Genomic DNA, 25,498 nt, shown 5'->3' on the forward strand with positions numbered 1-25,498 from the left:
TGACCCTGGACCACAAAAAAAACTTTTTTATTATTATTTTAAAAAAAAGAAAAATTTATCATTTTGATCCATACAATGTAATGTGATATACCTGTGCGACTTAATACTCCAGGGTCACAAATTTGTTTTATTTTATAAAACAAGTATTACTTAGTTTGCACTTTGCTAATTTATCTCAATGTGGCTTTCTGGAATACTCAATGGTGATTGGTCAGTTTTAGAAATAACTTCTTGGATTTAGAAATTTGATAAAGGCTACATGAATCTATGGCTATAGAATCTATGTTAGTTTAGTTTGTCACAAGATTAAAACGAAGGGGATAACGTTTTATTTACCTTTAGTGCGACTAACAAGTGTTTTGTTTTAGACAGGTAAAGTTAACTCTTTCACCGCCAGCATTTTTTTAAAAAGTTGCCAGCCAGCGCCAGCGTTTTTCATGATTTTCACCAAAGTTTAATGCCTTCCAGAAAATTTTCTTTTTCAGATATATAAACATACAATATAGCAAATGAAAGAACAGACCCTCTGCTTTCAAACAAAAAAAAAAAAACGTTTCATCCTACCTTGAGTAGTTCTTTTGTAATCAGCTTTTGAATATGGGTAGGTTTCTGCAAAAACACCATATTTTGAGCAAAAAGCAGAGATAATTCCATGTTTGTGACGGACTTTTCATAGAGATCTCATTCAGAGCGATCTTTAAAACAGACACGGACATGCAGCAGTTTTTTTCAACAGAGTTTCAAAGGACTATAAACGATCCCCAACGAGGCATTAGGGTCTTGTCTGGCGAAACGATTGTCATTTTTGACAAGAAAAGTGGAAAATATCCTTTTGAACCACAACTTCTCGTCTAGATCCAGTCGTGATGCGTCAGCGTGACCCCACGCAATACGTCATGACGTCAAGAGGTCACAGAGGACGAACACGAAACTCCGCCCCAGTGTTTACAAATGTGTTGAAAGAGGACCGTACCGATGTTGTTGTATGTCAACTGATACTAATTAATGTCTTTGTGTCAGTTTATTGTTTACAATGGTCCCCAAATGTGCGTTTTATATATGTAACACGTGACCATCCCTACGTCACTACGCATTTACGTTAGGTTGCGCTGGACCGGACCTAGACGAAAAGTTGTGGCTCAAAAGAGCACATTTTCCACTTTTCCCGTAAAAAATGACAATCGCTTCGCTAGACAAGACCCTTATGCCTCGTTTGGGATCGTTTATAGTCATTTGAAACTCCGTTAAAAAAAAACTGTTAAGTGTTGAGTTAAGTATTAAATGTTGGACTCTATTAAAGTCCATTAAAATGAGAAAAATCCTGCAATGTTTTCCCCAAAAAACATAATTTCTTCTCGACTGAACAAAGAAAGACATCAACACTCTGGATGACATGGTGGCGAGTAAATTATCTGGATTTTTCTTTTAAGAAAATGGAATATTGCTTTAAATACATTGTATACAAAACCATATACGCACTGATGCGACAAGCACCATTTTGTCCCGTATTTCAGAGTGAGAAAGTTGGCAACCCTAGCTTTATGCAATTTGCTGAACCCGTTGCTCATTTTGAAACAATGAGCATTTGACTTTACATTATCCTTTACATATATATGTTAAATACATGCATTTACAGAGATGAATGTTACAGGAAGTGTGTCCTACAGTAAAGTCATTCACTGTCATCGGCAAAGCTTTCATCACAACCCCGGTATCCGATTTCAAAACCATAAATCCGCATAATACACACACACACCTGTTTGGGTTTATACTGAGCCACACACACCATTATAGCCGTGTCAGCAAAAACGGGGACCATCAGGCCTAAAAACAGGGTAATAAAGAAAGAGGGATGGAATTATCTAGGGAAGTGTTAATCATTTGACAGAGATCTGCTCTACACTACCAGGATGCACCAGTGGCCCCCGGGGTCGCTCCGTTCCCCGCTTTGTTTTCTCGCTGTGGGTTTTCCTGTCAGAATCGTCCATCTCTCTGTACGGAAACACACCCAGAGCCGATGCGGTTTTCCTCTGTTCTCATCCCTCAGCATCTCTTTCCGCAGATGCCACCTCGACTCTCTTTCACTCATCTGATTTCTCTCATTCCGGTTACAGAGACAATGAGAGGAATATAGGAACATCTGGCTGGTTGGTGCTGGTTTATTTATTGATGGTGTAAGAGGGGGTGTGGAAGGTGTACAGTGAGGATGAGACTTCGGTTTCCTTTTCTGTGTTTGTGTTATGGGGGTTTAGAGAGCTGTCGTGACTCGTGAGTCATATGGTGCGTGGTACTGTTCCCGAAGCTGTGGCTTTGGTAGACAGGTTAAGTGGTTTGTAAAGGACGTAAGGTAACACTTTACTTGAAGGGGTGTTCATAAGACTGACATAACACCTTCATAATCATGACATGACGCATGTCTGAAAACTGTCATTTAAGTGTCATTCTTTCAATTATGTCATTTTTAATGTAAAGATGACAATGTTTGAGATGTCTTTGACATAACCAATACATCATAACTTGTCATGACAACTTGATATTACTAAGACAACATAACTGACCACTTTTTACAATGAATTTGTAATTAAGTTTTAATACTCTATCAAATAGTTTTTTAACAGCGTCATAAATATTTTTCTTGACCTCAACTACAGCGGTACAAATACAATTTGTCATTAAAATGTCATTAAGTGTTAATACTCTGTCAAATAGTTTTATAACAACGTTATTAATATTATGTTTTTTTTTTACGTTTCCTTCATGTGTTTAACAAATAAAATCAATCATTCATCAATAATAATAATAATATTAATAATAACTAAAATTGATTATATTTTATTGCATTTTGGAGAACGATAAACCTAAAATTAAATGAAAACAGTTCAATGATGGGTTAAACCAATGAGCGTTGGGTCCATATCGCTGCAAAGTTAATTATGTTAAATTAAATTAATTAAATGGTTTGTTCGTTTTTTCTTTTATGTCAGAAAATTTCAGAACCCTCTTGTGTGAGCAAGAACAAGTTCTGTTAGTTGTCAGTTTTTTATGTATTGTGCACATACATAAAGTTAAGTATAACTTTTGACGTGTCTTTGGCATTTTGTTTAGTTATTTAAAATTATTTGACATAGTATTAACACTTATTGACATTTAAATGTTATGTTAACCTATAAAGCTAGGTATTTTTATATTTATATTTAAGTTTGATAATTATTCTGCTATTGCACGTTTATGGCAGATTAATGACAAGTTATGATGTATTGGTTTACGTCAAGTTGTCTTAACAAAGACTCTCATACAATGTCATTGTTGCATTAAAAATGACATAATTGAACAAATGATACTTAATGACAGTTGTCATAAACGTGCATAAAATCTCCTTCATGATCATGACACGTGTCATGTCAGTCTCATGAACACTCCTTCAAGTAAAGTGTTACCGGACGTAATGACTAGAATAACTAGAAAAATGTCTTTTTATTATTGATTTGATCACTTCTGGTCCTAGAAATTCCATGATATAGTATTCCAGGTTTTCCGTGACCATGATGAATGTGGAGTAAATTAAACATTTGTATTTAGACATCTTCGAAGCTTCAATAAAAAGTAAGATCTTAAAGTAAAATAGTAACCGTTGACACCATGGGTCTTCAACAAGGGGTCCGTGATGGTTTTTGTGGGGGTCATCCAAATATTGAATATAACATATTTTTTCGGAAAATTAAATCAAACAAAAATGCATTAATAATCTAATAATACAAATTATACAAAACTTCAAGGTTAAAAATGAATTTAAAACAAATTTATGTTGTATATTAACAGTACGTGTCTCTGTATACAAAAAAAGCTAATATTTGTAGCATAACTTATGAGCTCTGCAGTATAATAATAAGCAAGTAGTGTAATGCCGTGTCACACTAGACTTTCTGCATGCAAGACCCTTGTGTATATTGGCAGCAAGGCACTAACATGTTTTTATTCACACATCATGGATTTCAGCGTGCTTACACCACTATGGTTGTTTTTTTATTGTTGTATAAAATTAGATAGTTATTTTTAGTTTTTGCTTTATCTGAAAATGTCACGTTGTGACGTATATCATCTATTTGGTCAGTGGAATGAAAGGTCCCGTGTGTCAGCAGCATACAGTAAGTGTCGGCTGTTGGCATGGTGAATAACAGGACCATAGAGAGGATGCTGTGTTTCTGCCTTATCTGTTGTCTCAGTGGAAACCCATAACACAAGCATTTTTAATCTCCCTCATGGCAACTAATGGAGCAGATTCATTTCTCTTCTCGTCTCTTCCACCCTTCCGTTCTTCCTCTGAGCTGCATCCTTCTGCAGGTGGCTGGAGTAAAACCAGGAAGTGCAACATTTCCTCCATTGATGTACTGCTTTTATGAGGCTTGAAGAAGGGAAATAATGTACATTTACTGTCTTTGTATTACTTATTAAACTAGTAATTAGGACTAAATTATTGAGGCCACCGTTTTTTCATGCAAAAGATAAGCCTGTAAAAGTTCTGTAGGTCATACTTTTTACTGCGGGGGCATAAACATACAGGATTATTATTATGAACTAAAACTATTAAACAGAATATATTTTATATATACTTTTTATTTAATTTTAAATAAAATATATATTGATATATATTTAATATACAACACTACTCAAGAAAAGTTAGAGATATTCGACTTTCAGGAAGAAATTTATAAAAAATGCAAAAGTTCATGCTACCATGGTGATATATCATGAAAGAAGGGCATTTGGGTAGAAATGTCAACTATATTTTAAATGTAAAGGTTATAGTGCATTTTAGGTGCATTGTGAAATTTCATCCGAAGGTCGAATATCCCTAACTTTTTGTGAGTAGTGTATATTAAATATATATAAATATATTTTATTTAAAATTAAATGCCTAAATATCACATAAACAAAAATTTGAATTTGTACCTTAGCAATAAAAAATAAGTTCTGCATTAAAATAAATACCTAAAACTGAAATAAAATATATTTAACTTAGATGGCAGTATTTAATGCAATAAAAAATAAGAAAATGGGAGATTTATTATTTTTATTATTAGCAAATGTTTTATTTTAATGCGTTAATGATTAATGAATTATTCGCTAAAGTGATAACGCTGACAGCCCTGCTAAAAATAAAAGCTAATTTAAAATATTAATAAAACTAGAATAAAAACGTTAATATCAATGGAAATTTTAATAATATAAAACTTTTTTATGTAAGTTGGCCAGTGATTTAATGCGCTTCGAGGGCTTGAAAATGCAAATGTTTAAAATAGTGTTATCATAGTAATGTTATCGTCTCTGACTAAACTACAAAACCTTGTCATGATGTCTTGTGGCTTCATATGCATGCATTTTACATTTGTAGACATCGCCAGGGATTGTTTTGGCCACGTTTTTAGTACATCGCTGATGTAAGGGTGGGAGATATGACCAAAATCTTATATCACGATAGGATTCATTTTATATCATGATAATGATCACGATAGTTTTCTTTTTCTTTTAATAAGGTTTTTTCTGTTATTAACTCATTCCCCGCCAGCTTTTTGTTTTTTGTTGTTGCTCGCCAGCTTTTTATGTAATTTTCACAAAATGCCTTCCAGGAAAATTTTCTTCTAAAAATATATAAACATACAAATACATAAAATGAAAGAACAGACCCTCTGCTTTCAAACAAACAATAAACAAACAAACAAAACAGGAAAAAGAACAGTTTCATCCTATCTATATATTTTTTCTCTGCTTATAAACATTTTTCTTCAAAAATATTTTTGAATATTTTTATATTTTTGAAGCAGAGAAAAAATATAGATAGGAATCTTTTTTCCTTTTTTTTTTTTTAGCAAAAACCTGAAATAATTTCATTTTTGTGAAGGAATTTTTTTGGAGATCAGATTCAGAATGACTATCAAAACATTCACAGAGTGTAAAATTAATGAATCATTTTTTGCTTCAGTTTTTTTATACATTGGGTAAGTGGATAATAAGTCTACTGTTTTCGTAAACACTTAATTCAAGAAAATTTTTCTTGTTCCATTGTCAGACTTTTTTGCTTGTTATAAGCACAAATTCACTTCAATAATTTTTTTTTAAGTCTAAAAACTAGACTTATTTTCCTCATCAAGAAAATACATCTCAATGTAACAATTTTTAGATAATGTTTACTGAAAATAGGACAAAATTACTAAGTAAGAAAGTCATTTTTTGCAGTGCTTGTTTTAAAACTGCGGTGCTTAAATATGTGTACAAACGTTACGTTTTTGTGAACATGTGCACAGCAATGTGACGTAGGCGCGTAACCTTGATAGAGATGATAGTCCAAAATCTTTACCGGTTGACTAATTTCTACCGGTTTGTCATACCCACCGGTTTATTGCCCACCCCAACGCTGTTATTTAAACACACCGTCAGATGTTTCTCCATTATTGAGCACATTTACATGCACACATGGCGGCTGGTGACTTCTCTTCCAAAGGGCGCAAATTCCAAATATGTGCTAGGAGTGTCGTGTGTTGCTCATCATGTGAAAATATGTGTTCGTTGCATCGTTTGAACCATGTGCACCGTGCGTCTTATCATATACTTGCCTGCTGCACACGCGTCGGAACGGGTTTATGATAAAAGAGTTGCGAAATTTGAGTATCGTTCAGTTTTTTACTTAAATCGTTTATGGGCTTTCCCAGATAAAAGAAAAACATTTAAATGACCTTAATCGGCGCTATTGTTTTTTTCTTTTCTCCTGTTTGGACCCGCGAGTCGATAAGAGTCAATTAAAGTCTTGCCAGGCAGATTGTTGTGTCTATTAGCATGTTGGCCTTGAGAGTTCTTCCTTGTACAACACCAGGCTTTGTTCTTATGCATTATCAGGGCCAGCTGTCCGTGTGTGTATGAGAGCAGGCGTGGGGTCTGATTTCTCAGGCTTCGTCCTTATCAGCGGCTCTCTGTTGTTGTGTCCAGCTTTCACAATGCCCAGCGAAGTTCCAGGAGCCCAAATCAGACAGAAGGAGAGACAGGAAGGGTAACGCAGGAATGCCCCGCTCCGGTCTGACGCAGATGCTCGTGCTTTTACCAGTTTACAGTAATTATCGTTTCAGCTGTACTTGGGATGAACCAATAAAATGCATGTTCTCACTGTTATTAGGCCGCCTTTGTACCAAAGTCAAGGACGCTTCTTGGTTGTAAAGGATATCTCGGAGGGTTTCGTGGCTGTTGGAATGTGGTGTAAAACAAAGACGGTCTTTCACTCCTGGGAAGGCTGATGTAGTTTGTGCACTTCTCATTTTAAGTGACCCCATACTGAATTAGACTTAAAGACTATCCCATTTCTCTGTCTTACCCCTTACCCCTACCCCTTAGTTTTGCACCTTCATGTGAGAGTAAGGGGTATCCCAATTGGCACTTACCCTCACAAGAACGTGCAAAACTAAGGGGTAGGGATTAAAACAGAGAAATGGGATTGGGCCTTAATCAAATAAATTAATAAATAAATGGTAGCACAGTGTAAGAGTTCAGCAGCTGGTTTTAATTTGCATGATATTAATTTGCGCCATTTTAATTTCTAAATAAATAATTATTAGAGATGCACCGGCCTAAGTCGATTGAAATAACTTTGTCAATGATGGGGAAAGAGTTAACGAAAAGATAAAACCTAGACAAACACTTTTACAACAGCAGTAAAAAAAATACTAATACTGTGCTGAAAAGTAGAAAAAAATCTCTATACTACAAAACAAAGACAAACACGATAACTTGTTTGTACCAGTCAGAAACGAAGCCCTTTTCAGTGCTGTACATCATTCAGCAGCGCAGTAGACAGTACCTGTCTGCAGTGGACTACGATAAGGGTTTGCTTATCCATAAAGATATGATGTCATGTGCTTCATTGTTTTTTTTTAAACAGTTCACGTCTTGCGTGTTGAGAGGGCAGTATTGTTGCACAAAAGTACATTAATATGATGCGAGAGAGCAAACCTGCGAGAGAGCAAACCTGGACGCACCTTATGAGATTTGTACTGAGCTCTTAAAGGGACACTCCACTTTTTTAGAAAATATGCTAATTTGATGAGTTATTAATGAGTTAAACATTTGATTTTTATTGTTTTGGAATCCATTCAGCTGATCTTTGGGTCTGGCGGGTCCACTTTTAGCATAGCTTAGCATAATCCATTGAATCTGATTAGACCATTAGCATCGCGCTCAAAAATAACCAAAGAGTTTTGATATTTTTCCTATTTAAAACTTGGCTCTTCTGTAGTTACACGTGTACTAAGATTGAGAGGAAATTAAAAGTTAAATTTTTTTTAGACCGATAAGGCTAGGAACTATACTCTTGGCGTAATAATCAAGGACTTTTCAGCTGTAACATGGCTGCAGGAGGTGCAATGATATTACGCAGCAGCCGAAAATAGTCCCCTTAGTAACTTTCAATAGCAGCGGACTATTTTCAGGCACTGCGTAATATCACTACGCCTGCTGCAGCCATTTTACGGCAGCGACATCCTTGATTATTACGCCAGAATAAGAGTATAGTTCCTAGCCATATCGGTCTAATCGCAACTTTTAATTTTCCATCGGTCTTAGTACACGATGTAACTACAGAAGAATCAAGTTTTAAATAGGAAAAATATCGAAACTCTTTGGTTATCTTTGAGCACAATGCTAATGGTCTAATCAGATTCAATGAATTGTGCTAAGCTATGCTAAAAGTGGTAGCGCCAGACCCAGAGATCAGCTGAATGGATTCCAAAACTGTAAAAATCAGATGTTTAACTCAGGGGTTGCTGGAAAATTAGCATTTTTTTTTTTTTCAAAAGAGTCCCTTTAATTAAAATGCCCAGAACGTGTTTTCAATGCAAATGCAATTGCAAATCTTTGGCTTTGCAGAGCCAAAGACTGCGTCCCGTACGTTCGCAAATCCATCGGTGCTCAAGCTCTCTACCCCAACATTGCAATCAGTGCAAGGAGTGCTTATAGTAGTTGTAGTTTTGTAGTGTCATACTGTGCATTGTTCATTATTGTACATGACTTAAGAAAACTACAATTTACTCTTTCCCCGCCATTGACAATTTATCTTGTCAATCAAGAATAAACACTTCCCTGCCAATCATAAGTTTTTACGGCAATCCATATTTCCGCAATTATCCACTAGGTGGCACTTTTACCCAACTTAAAAAACACTGAACCATCCACTGATCCAAAAACAGTAAAAACGTTGTGTATGTTTTGATCATCGTTCTGAATCTGATCTCTAACAAAAGCCCTTTACAAAAATCCAATTATCTCATCTTTTTTGCTCAATTTTTTTTTTTTTTTGAAGAAACCTACCCATATCTGAGAGTTAATAAAAAGAGAACAAATGAAGATCGGATGAATCAAACAGATGGTCTGTTCTTTTATTTAATATATTGTATGTTTATATATTTAAAGAAGAAACATTTCTATAAAGCATTAAACGTTTGTGAAAATCATAAATGCTGGCACTGGCTGACATTTTTTTTTTTAAATGCTGGCGAGGAAAGAGTTAAAAAATATCAACCCACCAAAGTGTCTAGTGGGAGTGGCTGTCTTACCCGCCATAGGTGGTAATGTCAAGCCCTGGTCAAATTTGTGTACCATTTCACCAAAACCAATTAGTCTCCGGCCTATCAGCAAAACTTGACCAAAAAAGTGACTTTTTACGGTGAAGCATTTCCTTTTCTCCCTCTAAATCTCTCGTCCTCACTCACTTGGAGTGATAGACGAATACCCACACGTCTCTCCGGCTCAGGTCTGCTTGTGGCGGAGCAGGAGGAAGTTATTTCTGACTTGGAGGCAGGAAAAGGGGCTTTAGGGTTTGTTGTTCTTGCATGCTGATAGCATCTACATGGCTTCTGCTGCAAACATTGTTTATTGTCATACCTACGAAGCCGGCGTGATTGGCCAGTCTGTGCATTTGTGTGTGTCTCAGACTCCATGGAGGGGGGAGATGGACGAGCGTCGACAGCCTCTCTCAGCCCTCCGACAGGAAGTGACAGAAATGACACCGTAGGCCCCAGGTGGCTGATGGGATATGCTTCCAGGTCTCCATATTACTCAAACCACACACTTCTCTACCAAGCTGTGCATTTGTTTTCTTTTGTAATCTCGGGATAAGATTTTACTCTCTAATCTTAAAGCGTTAAGCCACCCCTCGCAATCCCCCGACAGGCTGAGGTGGTCAGAAACAGTGAACAGTTTCCTTCACGCCTCCAGTATATCGCTCTGCTTGTCATTGCTTTGTTTTTTTTTTTACTTTAGGCCGAGCACCCGAAACCAGGATCCTCAATTTGGAACAGGTCGGGGTGGAGATCAACAAAGAAACCGGGAAAATAATCGTGGCCGCTGACGAAGCAACATCCGTGCCAAACATTTACGCTATCGGAGACATCGGTGAGGTACGGTTGGCTGAGGATTGATAGAAATACACACGTGGGAATAATCGTGCTTATTCGGGAACACACAAACGCACACATGCACAGCCCAGCTGGAAAGCAACAAAGCTACAGCATATTCCTGTCTGTCAGTTCAATCATTATGCTGGAAGGTCAATGACCTGTAACATCTCCGACACAACTGGCTGGCGGGATCAAATATCCCAGCTGCCTGTCATTCATAAGCAGCTGTGTAACTTCACAAAACTAGTGAAGAGTTTTTTACTCTATACTACTACATCAATTTGAAATAAAAAAGTGCACTGTTGTGCTGCACCTGGCTGTCTGGGTGGCGTCCGTACACGGAGCCAAACTCCTGAGGCGTTTTCTTGGACAGCAGGATGTACAGAAGTTATCAGACAGGTTGCTGTTGCCATTAGTCAGTAAATGAGAATTCGCCTGCCGGCGCTGCTTGTTCCTGTGTTGTTACTGTAGGCATGTAAGCGATTTTTTTTTTCTCCCCAACGCACTGATTGGCAGCCGTCCACCTTTGCACTGTAATCATCATCGTGACTGACAGCCGTGTGATATCGAGTTGATGGTAATCTCCGAAACGTCTGATCGGACTAATCGCAGCTAGATTTACACTTAACCACGACGCAATTTGCTCCGCATTGTGTTTAATTGCATTTTAAACCGTTTCAGATGTGGCGCCCGGCAAGCTGCTTGGTATTTGTAGGCTGGATCTGCCATTGAAAACATCTGTGTACGTGTGTAAATGTTTCATGGCCGAAACACGCTCTGTGTTTTAGGGTCGTCCTGAGTTGACCCCGACTGCCATCAGGGCCGGAAAGCTCCTGGCCCGCAGACTGGCGGGCCAATCCACTGAGCTCATGAATTATGAAAACGTGAGTTTGTTGTTACGCATATACACAATTTGTGTTTCTCCTTATGTATTTGCATGGGAATTAGGCACTTTTTTCACATATTCGTATTACTTTCACAGCTGGGATTTAGGGGGTAATTCTCAAGAGGGAGTTAAAAGTATAGATGATTTTCTTTTTTTCCATGTTATAAGAACCAAACACTATGCAAATTTCATTATTATAATGGGGGATTACACTTTATTTCAATAGTCCACTTTACAGTGACATTTTACAAACTTCTTAAAAATGTTTAAGTTCTTTAAATGACTAGATTTTCGAAACGACTCATATTGTCATCCACGTATATAAATAAGTTGTAAAGTTATGCAACAAATATACTAATTAAAAATAAAGTTCTACTTTAGTAGTACTTTAGTGCACCTGAAAAAGCATACAATACTAGTAATACTTTTTAATTGATTTTTAAGTAGATTAAAATAAGTTTATTTTAATAAATTAAGTTTTTCATAAATTAATCTTAAGAAGTAAAGACAAATTTAATATATTGGTATATTAGCTACAAAATTAGTGCATGAAAATAGTACATGTACTAAGTGTAGTTAAAAATGTGTATTTTAGTTTGTTTATTTAAAGTCGCATGAAACAGAATTGTCTTATTTTGCCCGTGGTGATGTACAGTACTGTGCAAAAGTCTTAGGCCACCATGCCAGAATTAGATTTGTTGTTTTTGCAATGTTATATAGTGATCATATTTAATTGTTTTTCAGTCTCTTTAATATAATACATTCAGAAAATACAGGAAATGTGTATGTAGTATTAATAACTGTATAAAAATGTAAACTAAAGTGTCAAGTTTTTAGGGTAAACTCCCCTTCCACTTGAGCGATAGCAGGAAACTGCAAGATCTTAAACTTTAATAAAATTAAATCCTAATTTCTAATAAAAAAAAAAAACATTTTACTTCATTCTGCTCAAAAACGCTCAAGATGTGTTTTGTGGCAAGAGAGGTCACATAGTCTTACTAATTATTATTATTTTTTTGCATATTTCCTGTATTTTCTGTTTGTATCGTAATAAAATAGATAAAAATAAATATGGATGGACATTAAAACAAGTAGTCTGGTGATTGTGGCCTAAGACTTTTGCACAGAAACTGTATATTTGAGTGAAATGGAGTAAAATAAAAAATGTATGGCAGGACTTAAATTCGTCCATCGAGAACTGAATGGATCGTTTGAAGTTCGTGTAACATGATTTGTTCATATTAGTTAATACATTAACTAATGTTAGCTAATGAACCTTATTGTAAAGTGTTACAGTAGTAACCGAATAGTACCGAAGTTCGTGTTGCTAATTGCTAATCGCTGCAATCTTTTCCCGGAGCCCGCCCACCTGTCATATCATATGACCAGAAGAAAAGAGATTGTTTCAAAGATTTATAGATCCTCTCTTTCATTAGTGCTGATTTAAGAAAAAGTAAATAAATAAGTAATTGTGTATTCCATTAAGGATAATTCATTCTCAAAAACAAATTAAAATCAAAATTATACCATGAATTATTACATTAATGATAATTCGAGTAGATGGAATTAAAACAAAAAAGTAATAAATAAATAAACAGGTATACATTTTTTTGTTTTAGGAATCTTTCTTCTATAGGATTTCTTGCTATGCACATATATAAAAATTAGTGCTGGGCAAAGATTAATCGCATACAAAATAAAAAAAATGCTCTGTGTAATTATTATGTGTATATATAAATACACACACATTCGTATATGTATTTAAGAAATATTTACATGTGTATATATATATATATATATATATATATATATATATATATATATATATATATATATATATATATATGTTTATTTATATTTTTATATATCCTATATGATATAAACAATTTTAAAAAATTATATATAAATAAATCATTTCTGAAATGAATATATGTATGTGTGTGTGGTTAAATAGAAATAATAATTACACACAGTACCCCCACATATATTATGCAAAAAATCACTTTTATTGTGTATAGACGGTTTCATTGGACGCACGTGATACACGTTTGGATCCGAACTTTACTTCCGGTTTCGTTTTTTTAATGGTCTGACTAGTTGCTAAACTGATCTCTTGAACAAATGCCTCGTCGAAAATAACAAATGTTTTGGTTTCCTATGTAATCTAAGTGTTGTTGTTTTTTGCTTGTTATATAAATAAACTACGTTTTAAGTACTTTGTGGTTATTTATTATTAGCGGAGTTTACCGGAAGTTACGTGCGGACCGCGACAGCCGCTTGTTTATGTTGTTACTGCTGAAACCGTCTATACGATTAATCTTTGCCCAGCACTAATTAAAATATATGTAACATATATAGAATGTATGTGACCCTGGACCATAAAACCAGTCATATTTTATGAAATTGAGATTTAAGATTTATATATAAATAAAGTCTTTAGCAAAACATTTTACTAATGATAAATAAATTATATATATATATATATATATATATATATATATTAGGGCTGTCAAAATAAACGCGTTAATAACGCGTTAACGCAAATTCATTTTAACGGCACTAATTTTATTAACGCGCGATTAACGCAACACGCAATTTCTGTTTGACCCACAGCTGGATGAATTGAGACGCAGCAAGTGACTGGCGCTGTCTAGATGAGTCGGAACTTTTCATAAAAATAAGAACATTAAGCTCTCGTCTAGCGAATCCAATGCTCTAAATGGTATTTAAACATCTAAAATGCACGTTTTCTGCACGTGCAGTTTTCTTTATCTGCACGTTTTCTGTGAGGTGTACCGTCCCAAATCCATATAAAGCAAAGATGCGTCTTCTTTCACTTTTTAGTTTCGTTTTAAAAAGCATTCAGAAATTATAGAAAATAGACCGCAGGACTTTCTTGATGTTAAAATAATTATTAAGAGAGATAAAGTTCGGGATCTGATTGATGTTAAAAGAGTTATTAAGAGTGACAAGGCTCAAAAGCGATGTCTGACACAGACATCTGAAGCGCATGCACACAAATGCGCGAGTGCGTGACCCTGATATATATAGATATCTAACACAAAATTACAGGTTTAAAAATATCTGTTTTGACAAGAATTCACGCAGGTATGACCTATAATCTGTTATATCTGAAGTGAATGTTTGGTTAACTGTTAAGGAAAAGTATCTGTTGTGTCATTTATATTAAACCCTTGCATTATCCTACAGTCTTAAAGTGGTCTGTCTCAATGTCAAAATTAAACAATAAAAGAAAAACATATATGTATATTGATATTGTTTTTGCTCTGCATTAACAGGTAAAGTTCTGTCATGCTTTGTCAGATTCCAACAATTGTTCCAATTGTTTTGAAGTTTTTTAATAGAGAATGTTAAAATATAAATGACACATTTTTGAAAATTTGCTCATCCCAACTCAATTTGCCAGCACAGGTCACAAATGATGCAGCAGCAAACAGAAATGGAGAAAGAACAAGGTCTTCTAAAGGCAAAAACATTTATAAAACTATGGCTGATGGTTCTGTTGAAAATGTAAACAGGCTGTTGTAGACATACATTTGCATATAGCATATATATTATCCAAATCCATGCTGATTAGAGCATTACAAACTTAAAAAGTGTTACATTTAGGTAAATTTAGAACAGATAAAAATGTGCGATTAATTTGCGATTAATCGCGAGTTAACTCATGAAATCATGCGATTAACTGCGATTAAATATTTTAATCTATTGACAGCCCTAATATATATATATATATATATATATATATATATATATATATACAGTTGTGTTCAAAATTATTCAACCCCAACTGAAATTGATTGTTTTGGCCGGTTTGACATTGATTTTGATCATTCAGTCATCCTGCTTACAATTACATCAAAGAGGCATGTGTAGGTCAGACAAATATAACATAACGTTTATAATGAAATAACCACAAATGTCTTTTCTGTGCTCACATCATTATCAGTTTTATTCAACCCCCAAGTGACATTCAATCTTAGTACTTAGTACAACATCCTTTTACAGTTAAAACAGCTTTTAAACGTGAAGCATAGCTTGACACAAGTGTCTTGCAGCGATCTACGGGTATCTTCGCCCATTCATCATGGGCAAAAGCCTCCAGTTCAGTCACATTCTTAGGCTTGCGCACTGCAACTGCTTTCTTTAAGTCCCACCAGAGGTTCTCAATCGGATTTAAGTCTGGTGACTGCGATGGCCACTTCAAAATGTTCCAGCCTTTTTTCTGCAACCATGCTCTAGTGGATTTGGAGGTATGCTTGGGATCATTGTCCTGTTGAAAGGTCCAACGTCTCCCAAGCCTCAGGTTTGTGACGGACTGCAACACATTGTCATCCAATATCTCCTGGTACTGAAGAGAATTCATGGTACCTTGCACACGCTGAAGTTTCCCTGTACCTGCAGAAGCAAAACAGCCCCAAAGCATGATTGACCCCCCACCATGCTTCACAGTAGGCAAGGTGTTCTTTTCTTCATAGGCCTTGTTTTTCCTCCTCCAAACATAGCGTTGATCCATGGGCCCAAACAGTTCTAATTTTCCACAGAACACTATCCCAAAACTTCTGTGGTTTGTCCACATGACTTTTGGCATACTGCAGTCGACTCTTCTTATTCTTTGGAGACAGCAAGGGGGTGCGCCTGGGAGTTCTGGCATGGAGGCCTTCAGTACGCAGGGTGCGCCGTATTGTCGGAGCAGAAACTTCAGTACCCACATCTGACAAATCTTTTCTCAGTTCCTCAGCAGTCACACGGGGACTTTTTTCCACTCTACGCTTCAGATAGCGCACAGCAGTCGCAGTTAGCATCTTTTTTCTGCCACGACCAGGAAGCGTTTCAACAGTGCCCTGTGCCTTGAATTTGAGAATGATGCTTCCTATGGTGTCTCTTGGTATGTTTAACATCTTTGCAATCTTTTTATGGCCATTGCCCTTCCTGTGAAGATTAATCACCTCTTCTCTTGTCTTCCTGGACCATTCTTTTGACTTCACCATGTTTGTAACCACACCAGTAAATGTTTAGAAGGAGTTGAGTATCACAGTCATTTTAAAGCTGCCTAATTGGTGCTTATTAGGCTTTATTGCTGTTCCCTGACATCCATAGGTGTTTTCAATACCTGATTGAAAACACTTCAATGAACCTCTGTTCTTCAGAGTGGTAGTTCTTTAAGGGGTTGAATAATTGTGTCAATGAAGAATTCACAAAAGAAACATTTACTACTATATTACAAAACCAATTGATGTCATTTTAGTTGCATATGGTTCTTTAAGAAGTCATTGTAGGATTTCATTCTGAATACAATTACAAATGTACACTAAATTCCCTAAAACCCTTAACAGCATTGGGGGGTTGAATAATTTTGAACACAACTGTATATATATATATATATATATATATATATATATATATATATATATATATATATATATATATATATATATATATATATATATATATATATATTTATGGTAGGAAATTTACAAAATATCTTTATGGAACATGGTCTTTATTTTACTTTATCTTAATGATTTTGGGCATAAAATCAATCATTTTGACCCATGCAATGTATTGTTGGCTATTGCTACAAATATACCCATGCTACTTATTACTGGTTTTGTGGTCCAGGGTCACATATATAAGAATATGAATAAATACTATTTAATATCTTTTTACTTTAGATGGTCGACAATTTTGAATAGATTTGTATTACTATCTAGTTGAAATGCATTTTTTTAAATGTGTAACATGTTATGCATGTGTATTTTTATACTGTATGCTTGTGTGTTTAGGTGGCCACTGCAGTGTTCACTCCTTTAGAGTACGGCTCTGTCGGTCTGTCTGAAGAAGAGGCAGAAAGAAGATATGGCAAAGACCAGATTGAGGTAAAACACCACGTGTTTTATATTACACGATCTGTACTTTCAATAACAATTTCAACTTCCGTTATAAAACCAAAATGGTAAACATGAATCACTAGCAACACTACTTGCACACCTGCATGGCTCTCAGACCCAAAGCATTCGGGGGGGTGTGGCTTTAGGCGTGAATCGGATTTGATTGACAGCTCTGCAGGATGGCTGATTGATGCTTGTAGAGGTCGATGAGAGACGATCTGAGCGAAGTATCCCATTGGCCCTGACAGCCGTGTGCCGGCACACCTGGACGTGCACTCTTAAGCGCGTTCTGTATCGAGAATTTCAGTGGAAAAAAATGTTTAGCGCAGTAACCATAATAGCAGCTTGTTCAGAAATGACACGCTCAAGTACTTGATGATGCAGGAGTTTATCACAGTGTCTCGATGTGTGTTGTCTGATACAACAGGTGTACCATGCATTCTACAAACCGCTGGAGTTCACAGTGGCCCTAAGAGATGCCAGTCAGTGCTACATTAAGGTAACATAACATCCAACTTAGCCAACGTGCTAAACTGTTCGGTTTAAATGCTTATATCTTCTGCATGTGAATGTTGATTCATACCAAAATGCTTTTTTGCACAGTTGTGTTTGACACATGAAAACATCTTACGGTTACGTATGTAACTGTTGTTCCCTGAGAAGGGAATGAGACGCTGCATCTCCCTTGCCATACTTCCTGCGTCCCTGTAACGCTGCCTTTGGCAATATTTCAGATAGCGATATACTTCCTGTCTCCCGCATCACCCTGTCTTTGTCATAAAGCCTCACCATTGGTTGAATTGATATACACATTCAGATGCACTTACCCCTGGAGGCGTCCCCAAAGTGTCACTGCATTGACGCAGCGCGAGTTCCCTCGAAAGGGAACTGTAACAATGCATCTTAAAAGGTAACACGATGAAACCTTGCTCTCACTTGAAATGTGTACACATTTAGTCCTTGAATTTGAGGTTATTGGACCTGGAAAGTCATTAAAAGGTCCTTGAATTTTAAGTATTTTAGTACCCTGGACTTTTTGGACTTGCATTTATTAATTTGGCATACACGTTTATCCAAAGCCCCTTAATCAGTATATGTATTTTCTGGAAATCGAACCTACAACATTTACATAATGTTCTGCTTTTCCAGATTAAGTTATAGGTCATCATTTGTTTTTGGTTTATCAGGGACAAATCAGCCCCTACAAAATGGACACATACGAGGTACATAAACACCTTTTTTTTTCCTCTCAGGTGGTTTGTTTAAGGGAAGCTGAGCAGCGTGTACTGGGTCTGCATTTCACCGGGCCGAACGCCGGTGAGGTCACACAAGGCTTTTCTCTGGGCTTCCAGTAAGTTTTGCATACTTTGTACCCGAGATCAAATCAGATTACACTTAGTGTGAATATATGCCTAACAGCTGTAAATGGATGAATACTGAGTCTGTGTCTTTAAATCTACAGGTGTGGGCTCACCTACGCTCATCTGAGAAATACGGTCGGGATACATCCCACCTGTGCCGAGGAGCTGACCAAACTTAATATCACCAAACGCTCGGGTCTGGACGCCACGGTAACGGGCTGCTGAGGTTAAGCATCCCCTCCCTGATTGTACGAGCACACGGGACCAACAGAGATAGAGAGAGAGATTATTGTGATGTCATACAGGGATACAAAATGAAACAAGATGCTAGGTATACAGGAAGGCTCTCATTAATTTTGGAAGTCCTCTCACCACACAACCAATGCACATCCAGCACAGCAGTACTCATCCAAAATTTCATTTTACAACTACTGTATATATATGATTGCTACAGTGAAGGTCTGCATTTAGATATTGACCTTTTTAATATCACATTCCGGTTCTAACAAGTAACCCCTATACCTCAACTGTAAAACATCAAATCCAGGAGACTTCTGCAAGCTTTTTACCGTTGGTCAAGATAATCCAATAAGGTCCTCGTGTTTACACTACAGAGATCCAGGTTAGAGCAACACCAACCACAAGCGCGGCTGCGAACAGATAAACACGTCCATAAATCAGGATTAAGACCCCATTACGGTTTGCTGAAATGAGAACCGTAAGAAAAAGCGGCCTAATGTTTCTAAAATATATTCTGCAAATATTGTTGTTTCTCCGGCTGTACTTCCTGTCCATTAGTCATGCGCCAGCCTTGACACTGATGAATGGGATAGGCCCGTCGCAACGGTGACACCACCCCATTTCCCAGGGACGTAGACAAACACTCGGCCAGCAACGTGTCACTCAAACGCAGAGCCCGGTTGTGGACAGAGTGAGCGCTTGTTTAGTCCAGGATTTCGGGAAGATCCCAAGAGCACAGGCGGAGCAGAGAGTACACTGTAATAACATACACAAGGCCGGGAGAGGACGTTTGTGCTTTTGTTAGTGCCGCGAGTGCCCTGCAGGTGGCAGTGTTAGCTTCCTTTTCCCACTGATCTTTAGTCACACATGGGAAGGATGAAGTCTGAACCATTAAGTCATTACGAGTCACAGTTAATCACCGGCTGAGTTTAAGATGAATTGAACGCTTACCGAGCGTGCTGCGTTTCGTAGGTTTAGCTTATCTGTTGTTTGTGTATTTGGCTAATAGCTTCAGCCGACGGTGCTGCCGCCCGCTTTGAGGGTACTTACACGGCAACTATTCCCAAAAGTTGAATTTGGAAATCTGTTACACTTCCTATTTACTTTCAAACCAGTTAAATTTGATGTTAAAGGAACAGTTCAACCCAAAATTAAAATTTGCATATACGGTATGTTACTCACCTTCAAGCCATCCTAACTGTAAATTACTTATTTTTATCAGCCGAATGCAGTCAGGGTTATATTAAATAATATTCTGGCGCTTTTCTGCTTTATAATGGCATTGGATGGTGCCCCATTTTTTAATCCAGTCATCAAAACTAATCAATACCATTATTAACTACCTTTTGAGGTAAAGTGCTGAGTTTTGTAACGCTGGGTCTGGCCGTAGTTTATAGAACCCAGCGCTTTGCCTCGGAAGACATTTTAGTTATTGTATGGATTTGTTTTTGATGAATGGATGCACTTTGTGGAGATTTAAAAATGGGGCACTATCCATTTGCCGTTGTAGGGCTGGGAAGCGACAGAATATTGTTTATTATAACTTATTATTTAATAAGACATCGTTTGGCTAAAAGAAGAAAGGCATTTACAACTACGATGGCTTGAGGGTAAGTAAAATATAAGTGAAAATATGAGTAAAAGACAAATTTTTGAAGGATATCAAGTCTTGCAAAAAAGTGAATATTGACTGGCCTGTAATCGTTTTTAAAAATATACGAAAAAAGAGATTAATCCACATGTCTCCAAATAAAAGAATGTGTATCATATAGTTTTAGAAAAACATGAAAGTATGCAAATGGCGAAAACTACGGTACTTTTTTGTGTTCTTGATGGTAAGGATGCGGTCATGGCCAAATTTTGCATCATTTCATACGTCTATTCATGCTGCGTAAACACCTAAGAGTTTAAATGAAAGAGGCCCGCACTGGATTTTTGGGAACGCCATTGATTTACAAGTGAGCTTGTGTGCTGGAAAGAAGGGTACTGGTGGAGTTTGTTTTTGTTTGAAGTCTAATCTGCCCTGGCTCTGATTAATGAGCTTAAGAGCGGAGTGACAGGTTGCCGTGGTGATGGAGAGGAGCACTGCGCTACCAGGTTTATTTGTACCCGGGGCTGATGGGTGGGAGGGGGTAACGTGTGCTCGACTCGGGGACGGGGTGCTGAATGAAGACCCCTGACCCCAACACAGTACCACCAACAGCTTTGCTGTATCAAGGCTCACATATATACACACAGCTGATGGGCGGGGCTGCACAACGATGCCAAATATATGGAAGTTTGTGTTTATGACAAGTTTATCTTTCAAAGTGGTCTACGAAATGTCTGTATGATTTATGTGATCAGTCCGAGGCTTCATTTGTGTCATTCATACATCGAGACAGCAGCTCCAGTCCGTGAACACACACATACAAACACGCACACACAGTAAAGGGTCAGGGTTCAACTTTCAAGGGCCCAGCTAATGATGACTTGCGCTAAAAGCCCAAACTGGAGAGGGCAAGTCTGATGTCACCTGGCGTCCAGTTTTATTTTTGTAAATAGAGATGCCTTATTTGCTATAGAGGCTTGTACTGGATAATTTATGTGTGTAATAAATTATGAAAATGTACACTTGCACTATTAAAAATTGATGAATTGTAATCTGCTCTGTTTTTTTAGATGTCATGCATTCATTTACAGTGTAATAAGGCTTTTGCTTGACATCCAAAGGGACTTACAGTGCATTGACGCTATTTATTTTAAAACCGTGTCAGAGTAGCTTTAATGTCATTTAAAAAAATCAGCTTTCATAAAAAACTTTTTTTTGATAATTTTCCATGTCATATAAGATTTTTATGACTTTCATTGTTCAGAAGAAATATATTTTTTTTTTTAGCAAGACATTTCAGGATTTTCCATATAGTGGACCTCAACAGTTTAGTTTCAATGCAACTTTAAATGGCTCTAAACGATCCCAATCGAATCATAAGGGCCTTAACTAGCGAAACGATGGTCATTTTCGCCAAAAATAGAATAATAAGTACTTTTAAACCATAACTTGTTGTCTTGCGTGTGACGCACCAGTGCGACCTTGCGTGTTGCGTAATCATGTCGAAAGGTCATGCATTAAATATATGAAACGCACACTTGCGGACCATTTTAAACAATAAATAGACACGGAGACATTAAAGGTGCAGTGTGTAAATTTTAGTGGCATCTAGTGGTGATGTTGCAAATTGGGACTAACGGCTCAGTCCACGACTTTTGAAACGCATAGAAAAGCTACGGCAGCCGCCACAGGACAAACATATCATTGTTGGAGACAACTTAGTGAAAAAGTTTGTCAATTAAGGGCTTCTGTAGAAACGTGGCGGTACAAAATGGCGACCTCCATGTAAGCGGACCCTCTGTGGATGTAGGTAATAAAAACATAACAGTTAATTATGTAAGGTCTTTATACACCACTGATAGTTATGTATATCAAATTGCATTTCTGACAAGAGATCATTCAAAAAGTTACACATTGCACCTTTAATTAGTATCATTCCATATACAAGAACATCTGAACGGTCCACTTAGGTCCGTTTTGCGGCTCTACACAGACCTTACATAATTGCATTTTATTAAATAGAAAATATTAAATATATTGTGTAGGGGTGTGACGATAAATTGTGCGATTATGCTTGCTTTGCACATGAATGAATTATGGTGAAATGCCTCTACATCCAAAAGCCAGAGGGTGCTCTCGTGCAGAAACTCGCAGAAGTACCACCATTTAATTCAATTCAACTTATATAGAGCTTTTCACAATTGTTAAATTGTTTCAAAGCAGCTTTACATAAATAAAAGCAGGAGAAAACCGTAGCTAAGATTAAACCGTGCTAGTGAGCGTAGTAATAATGTGATGGATAGAAGAGAGTTCTAAGTTAAGCCAATGTCAGCTCACTCCCTAGGGGTTGAAAAAAAAACTCTAGGAGAAAAAACCCTGATTTAATCAGGAAGAAAAGTCCTATGAAGAAAAAAAACCGTTGAGAGAGAGAGAGCCAGACATGGCACTGTAACCGCTTCACCTTTCGTATTATTCCGCCACCTAGTGAATGGAGGTCCTAAGCAGGCTCATCTCTGAATGGAAAAACACAGACGCGCTGTTTTGAATCACTCTCCGTGTGTCTCATTAGTTTACTAGCTCATAAATCAGTCTGTGAATCCCCAATCGGAAGTTATTATTCCGTCAAAGATCAGCGCTTTTGGATGTTACGTTAAAGTTAATGGGAGAAATGTCTTGTCACATCGTGTGGACGATTAACACTTGGAAAGAGGAATATAAACACTCGTTTTTTTCTGGAGCTATATCTTTTATCAGAACGCGAAAACACCGTGGAACTGCAGGTAAGCACCGCAGCTTTTAAATGTGAACATTGATCATTTACTTTATCGTGACGTGACTATTAAAAGATGTTATGAGATATCGCCACTGATATATTTATAAGCAGCATGCAAAAACATCTCTCTGACACGTTTTGGATAGTACTGACAAGAACAAAGTTTAATAATAATAATCGAGTGCTCGTATCACGTTAAGAATAAATGTAACGTTATACAAGTAGTTTTATTAACTTTTACCTCGCGCCAAAACAATAACAACACAAAAGACACTAAATATGAATAAAAAAACAAGTAATAGTTTGATCATGACACCAAATACTGCTGATTTGATCTCATTTTGTCGATCATAAACAAACAAGGCCAACATGAGAGCCAGGGAATCCCTGTCAGAGATGTAGCCCAGAGAGGGCGGTGGTCAGCGGGGCGAGTGAACACTGACGTCCGCTCATGCTTTGGTTCTCATTCGTACCGAATCTCACTAAGCAAACGTTCAAACAGGCGCTATCTTTACTAATCGACTGCAGATTTAAATATAATACATATACATTCTCGACTGAACTAATCTTAAAACTACACTTTGTGACCAAGAAACGGTAATATAAAGTAACGGCTTTTCCGTCCATTGAGTTGTTATGAGCTTTAAAGCAGCCGAAAGTTTTACCTGTCATTCTGGCCGCCCTCAAATCCGTGGCAGAAGAAGTAGTTCTCAAACAAAGAGGCTTTTAAAATAACTCCGTTGTTGTTTTCTAGTTTTCGTTTTTCAAACGTGTGCCGTCAAACTGTTGTATAAAAGCAAAATCGCTCTCGGAGTTGTGTGATATAGCTCCATATCATCACGGCTGTGATTGCCTACGGCACTCGGCCTACGGCCTCGTGCCTCTGGCCTAATCACAGCCGTGATGATATAGAGCTATATCACACTCCTACTCGAGCGATATTGCTTAACTATTATAAAAATTTTATGGGAAATTTTATTTTATTTACACACGCAGCAGAATATGTATAATGATTGTGTTTGACGAGTGTTATAAACAATTTTAGATTGATAAGGACTTTGATTAAAGAGCTGTAGTACATGAAGGAGCTGTGCCTAATATTGGCTTTACGATTCAGATTGATTATTACTGTGCATCGTGATTTATCGTTAAACCGCTACTATTGTGCATTCAACAATTTAGGGTTGTAAATTAATTTCGTTGTTACAAACATTACGATATGCATGTTGCGATATTTTGCTGATTCCGGCATGTCGTGCAACTCGACACAGACTGTATATAATTAAATTGTCTTAAATAGATAATTACAAATATATTATACATTCATTTGCAAGGCATTAAAATCATTCAGTTATTGCAAACATTTCGGTATGCACTCTTTTTCCGATATTACTGTTATACTCTGCGACTTTACAAAGGCTGTACATAATTACATTGTCTTAAATAGAAAAATATAAATATATTGTGCATTCATAACTTTTCAAGGTATTACAATCATTCAGTTATTGCAAACATTGCGATATGCGTGTTTGCAATATTGCGGTTATTTCTGCATGTCGCATGGCCCTACACAGACTGTACATAGCCTATCTAAAATGTCTTAAATAAAAATGTAAAATATATTGTGTATCATTCATACATATATATACATATATGTCTATGATGTTTTTTATGCAAACAAGCTAGACAGATGTCTTGGCCGACTCCGTCTGTGTATATATACGTGTGTGAGAGAGAGAGAGTGTGTATGTAAGGTCATCTCCTCTGAGGAGCTCTCTATCAGCAGGGGTGGTCACGCCATGACCTCTCGCTGTCTTTACTGACAGACTCCACCACAATGCCGAGCTGTCAGTCAAACCTGCGCAACAACAGTGGTGGAAATTCTTCTCTGTTTGTTTGCTTAAGGACGAGGCTCTCACAAACCCTGAAACTCTTAACGCTGTCACCCCTTAAACTTTCCAAACTCCGAGCTCTCGCTGTAGCCATTAGGATGAAAGTTATTCTCTCCGCCCATTTAAGAGAAAGGGATTGAGTCCTCTTTTACAAGCGACACGCTTTTAGCGCCTCACTCCTTCGAAATGGAACAAATGTACGTAAATCCACCTTAAAACACACTTAGCGGAACATGTCAACATGTCATGCGGGGTTGGGTGGATAGTTAGCATCTTAATCCGCTGGTATTGTGAGCTGACAGGTCGGAGTCAGCGTCTGTGGGCTTCCAGTCTATTGTGGATGTGAGTCAGGTAGCCCTCATCACACTCCTGCGGGGGGTTTACAATCATGGTGGTTACCCTGCCCT

At 37.0% G+C, this 25,498-nt stretch overlaps 1 protein-coding gene across 2 annotated transcripts in view; it reads left to right on the plus strand.

Annotated features, from left to right (window-relative positions):
• The window catches only part of txnrd2.2 (thioredoxin reductase 2, tandem duplicate 2), a 33,580-nt gene extending 12,102 nt beyond the window's left edge, over window positions 1–21,478 (plus strand). For both annotated transcript variants that reach the window (XM_073860644.1, XM_073860645.1), the window contains exons 13-18: window positions 10,300–10,436; window positions 11,225–11,320; window positions 17,130–17,222; window positions 17,662–17,733; window positions 18,488–18,585; window positions 18,697–21,478. In XM_073860644.1, the coding sequence (XP_073716745.1) occupies window positions 10,300–10,436; window positions 11,225–11,320; window positions 17,130–17,222; window positions 17,662–17,733; window positions 18,488–18,585; window positions 18,697–18,820 (620 nt within the window). In that variant the 3' untranslated portion in view covers window positions 18,821–21,478. The remainder of the gene's footprint in view (window positions 1–10,299; window positions 10,437–11,224; window positions 11,321–17,129; window positions 17,223–17,661; window positions 17,734–18,487; window positions 18,586–18,696) is intronic.
• The last annotated feature ends 4,020 nt before the right edge of the window (window positions 21,479–25,498 follow it).

Source organism: Misgurnus anguillicaudatus, chromosome 22 (assembly GCF_027580225.2).
Source record: "Misgurnus anguillicaudatus chromosome 22, ASM2758022v2, whole genome shotgun sequence".
In the NCBI taxonomy this organism is placed as follows: Eukaryota; Metazoa; Chordata; class Actinopteri; order Cypriniformes; family Cobitidae; genus Misgurnus; species Misgurnus anguillicaudatus.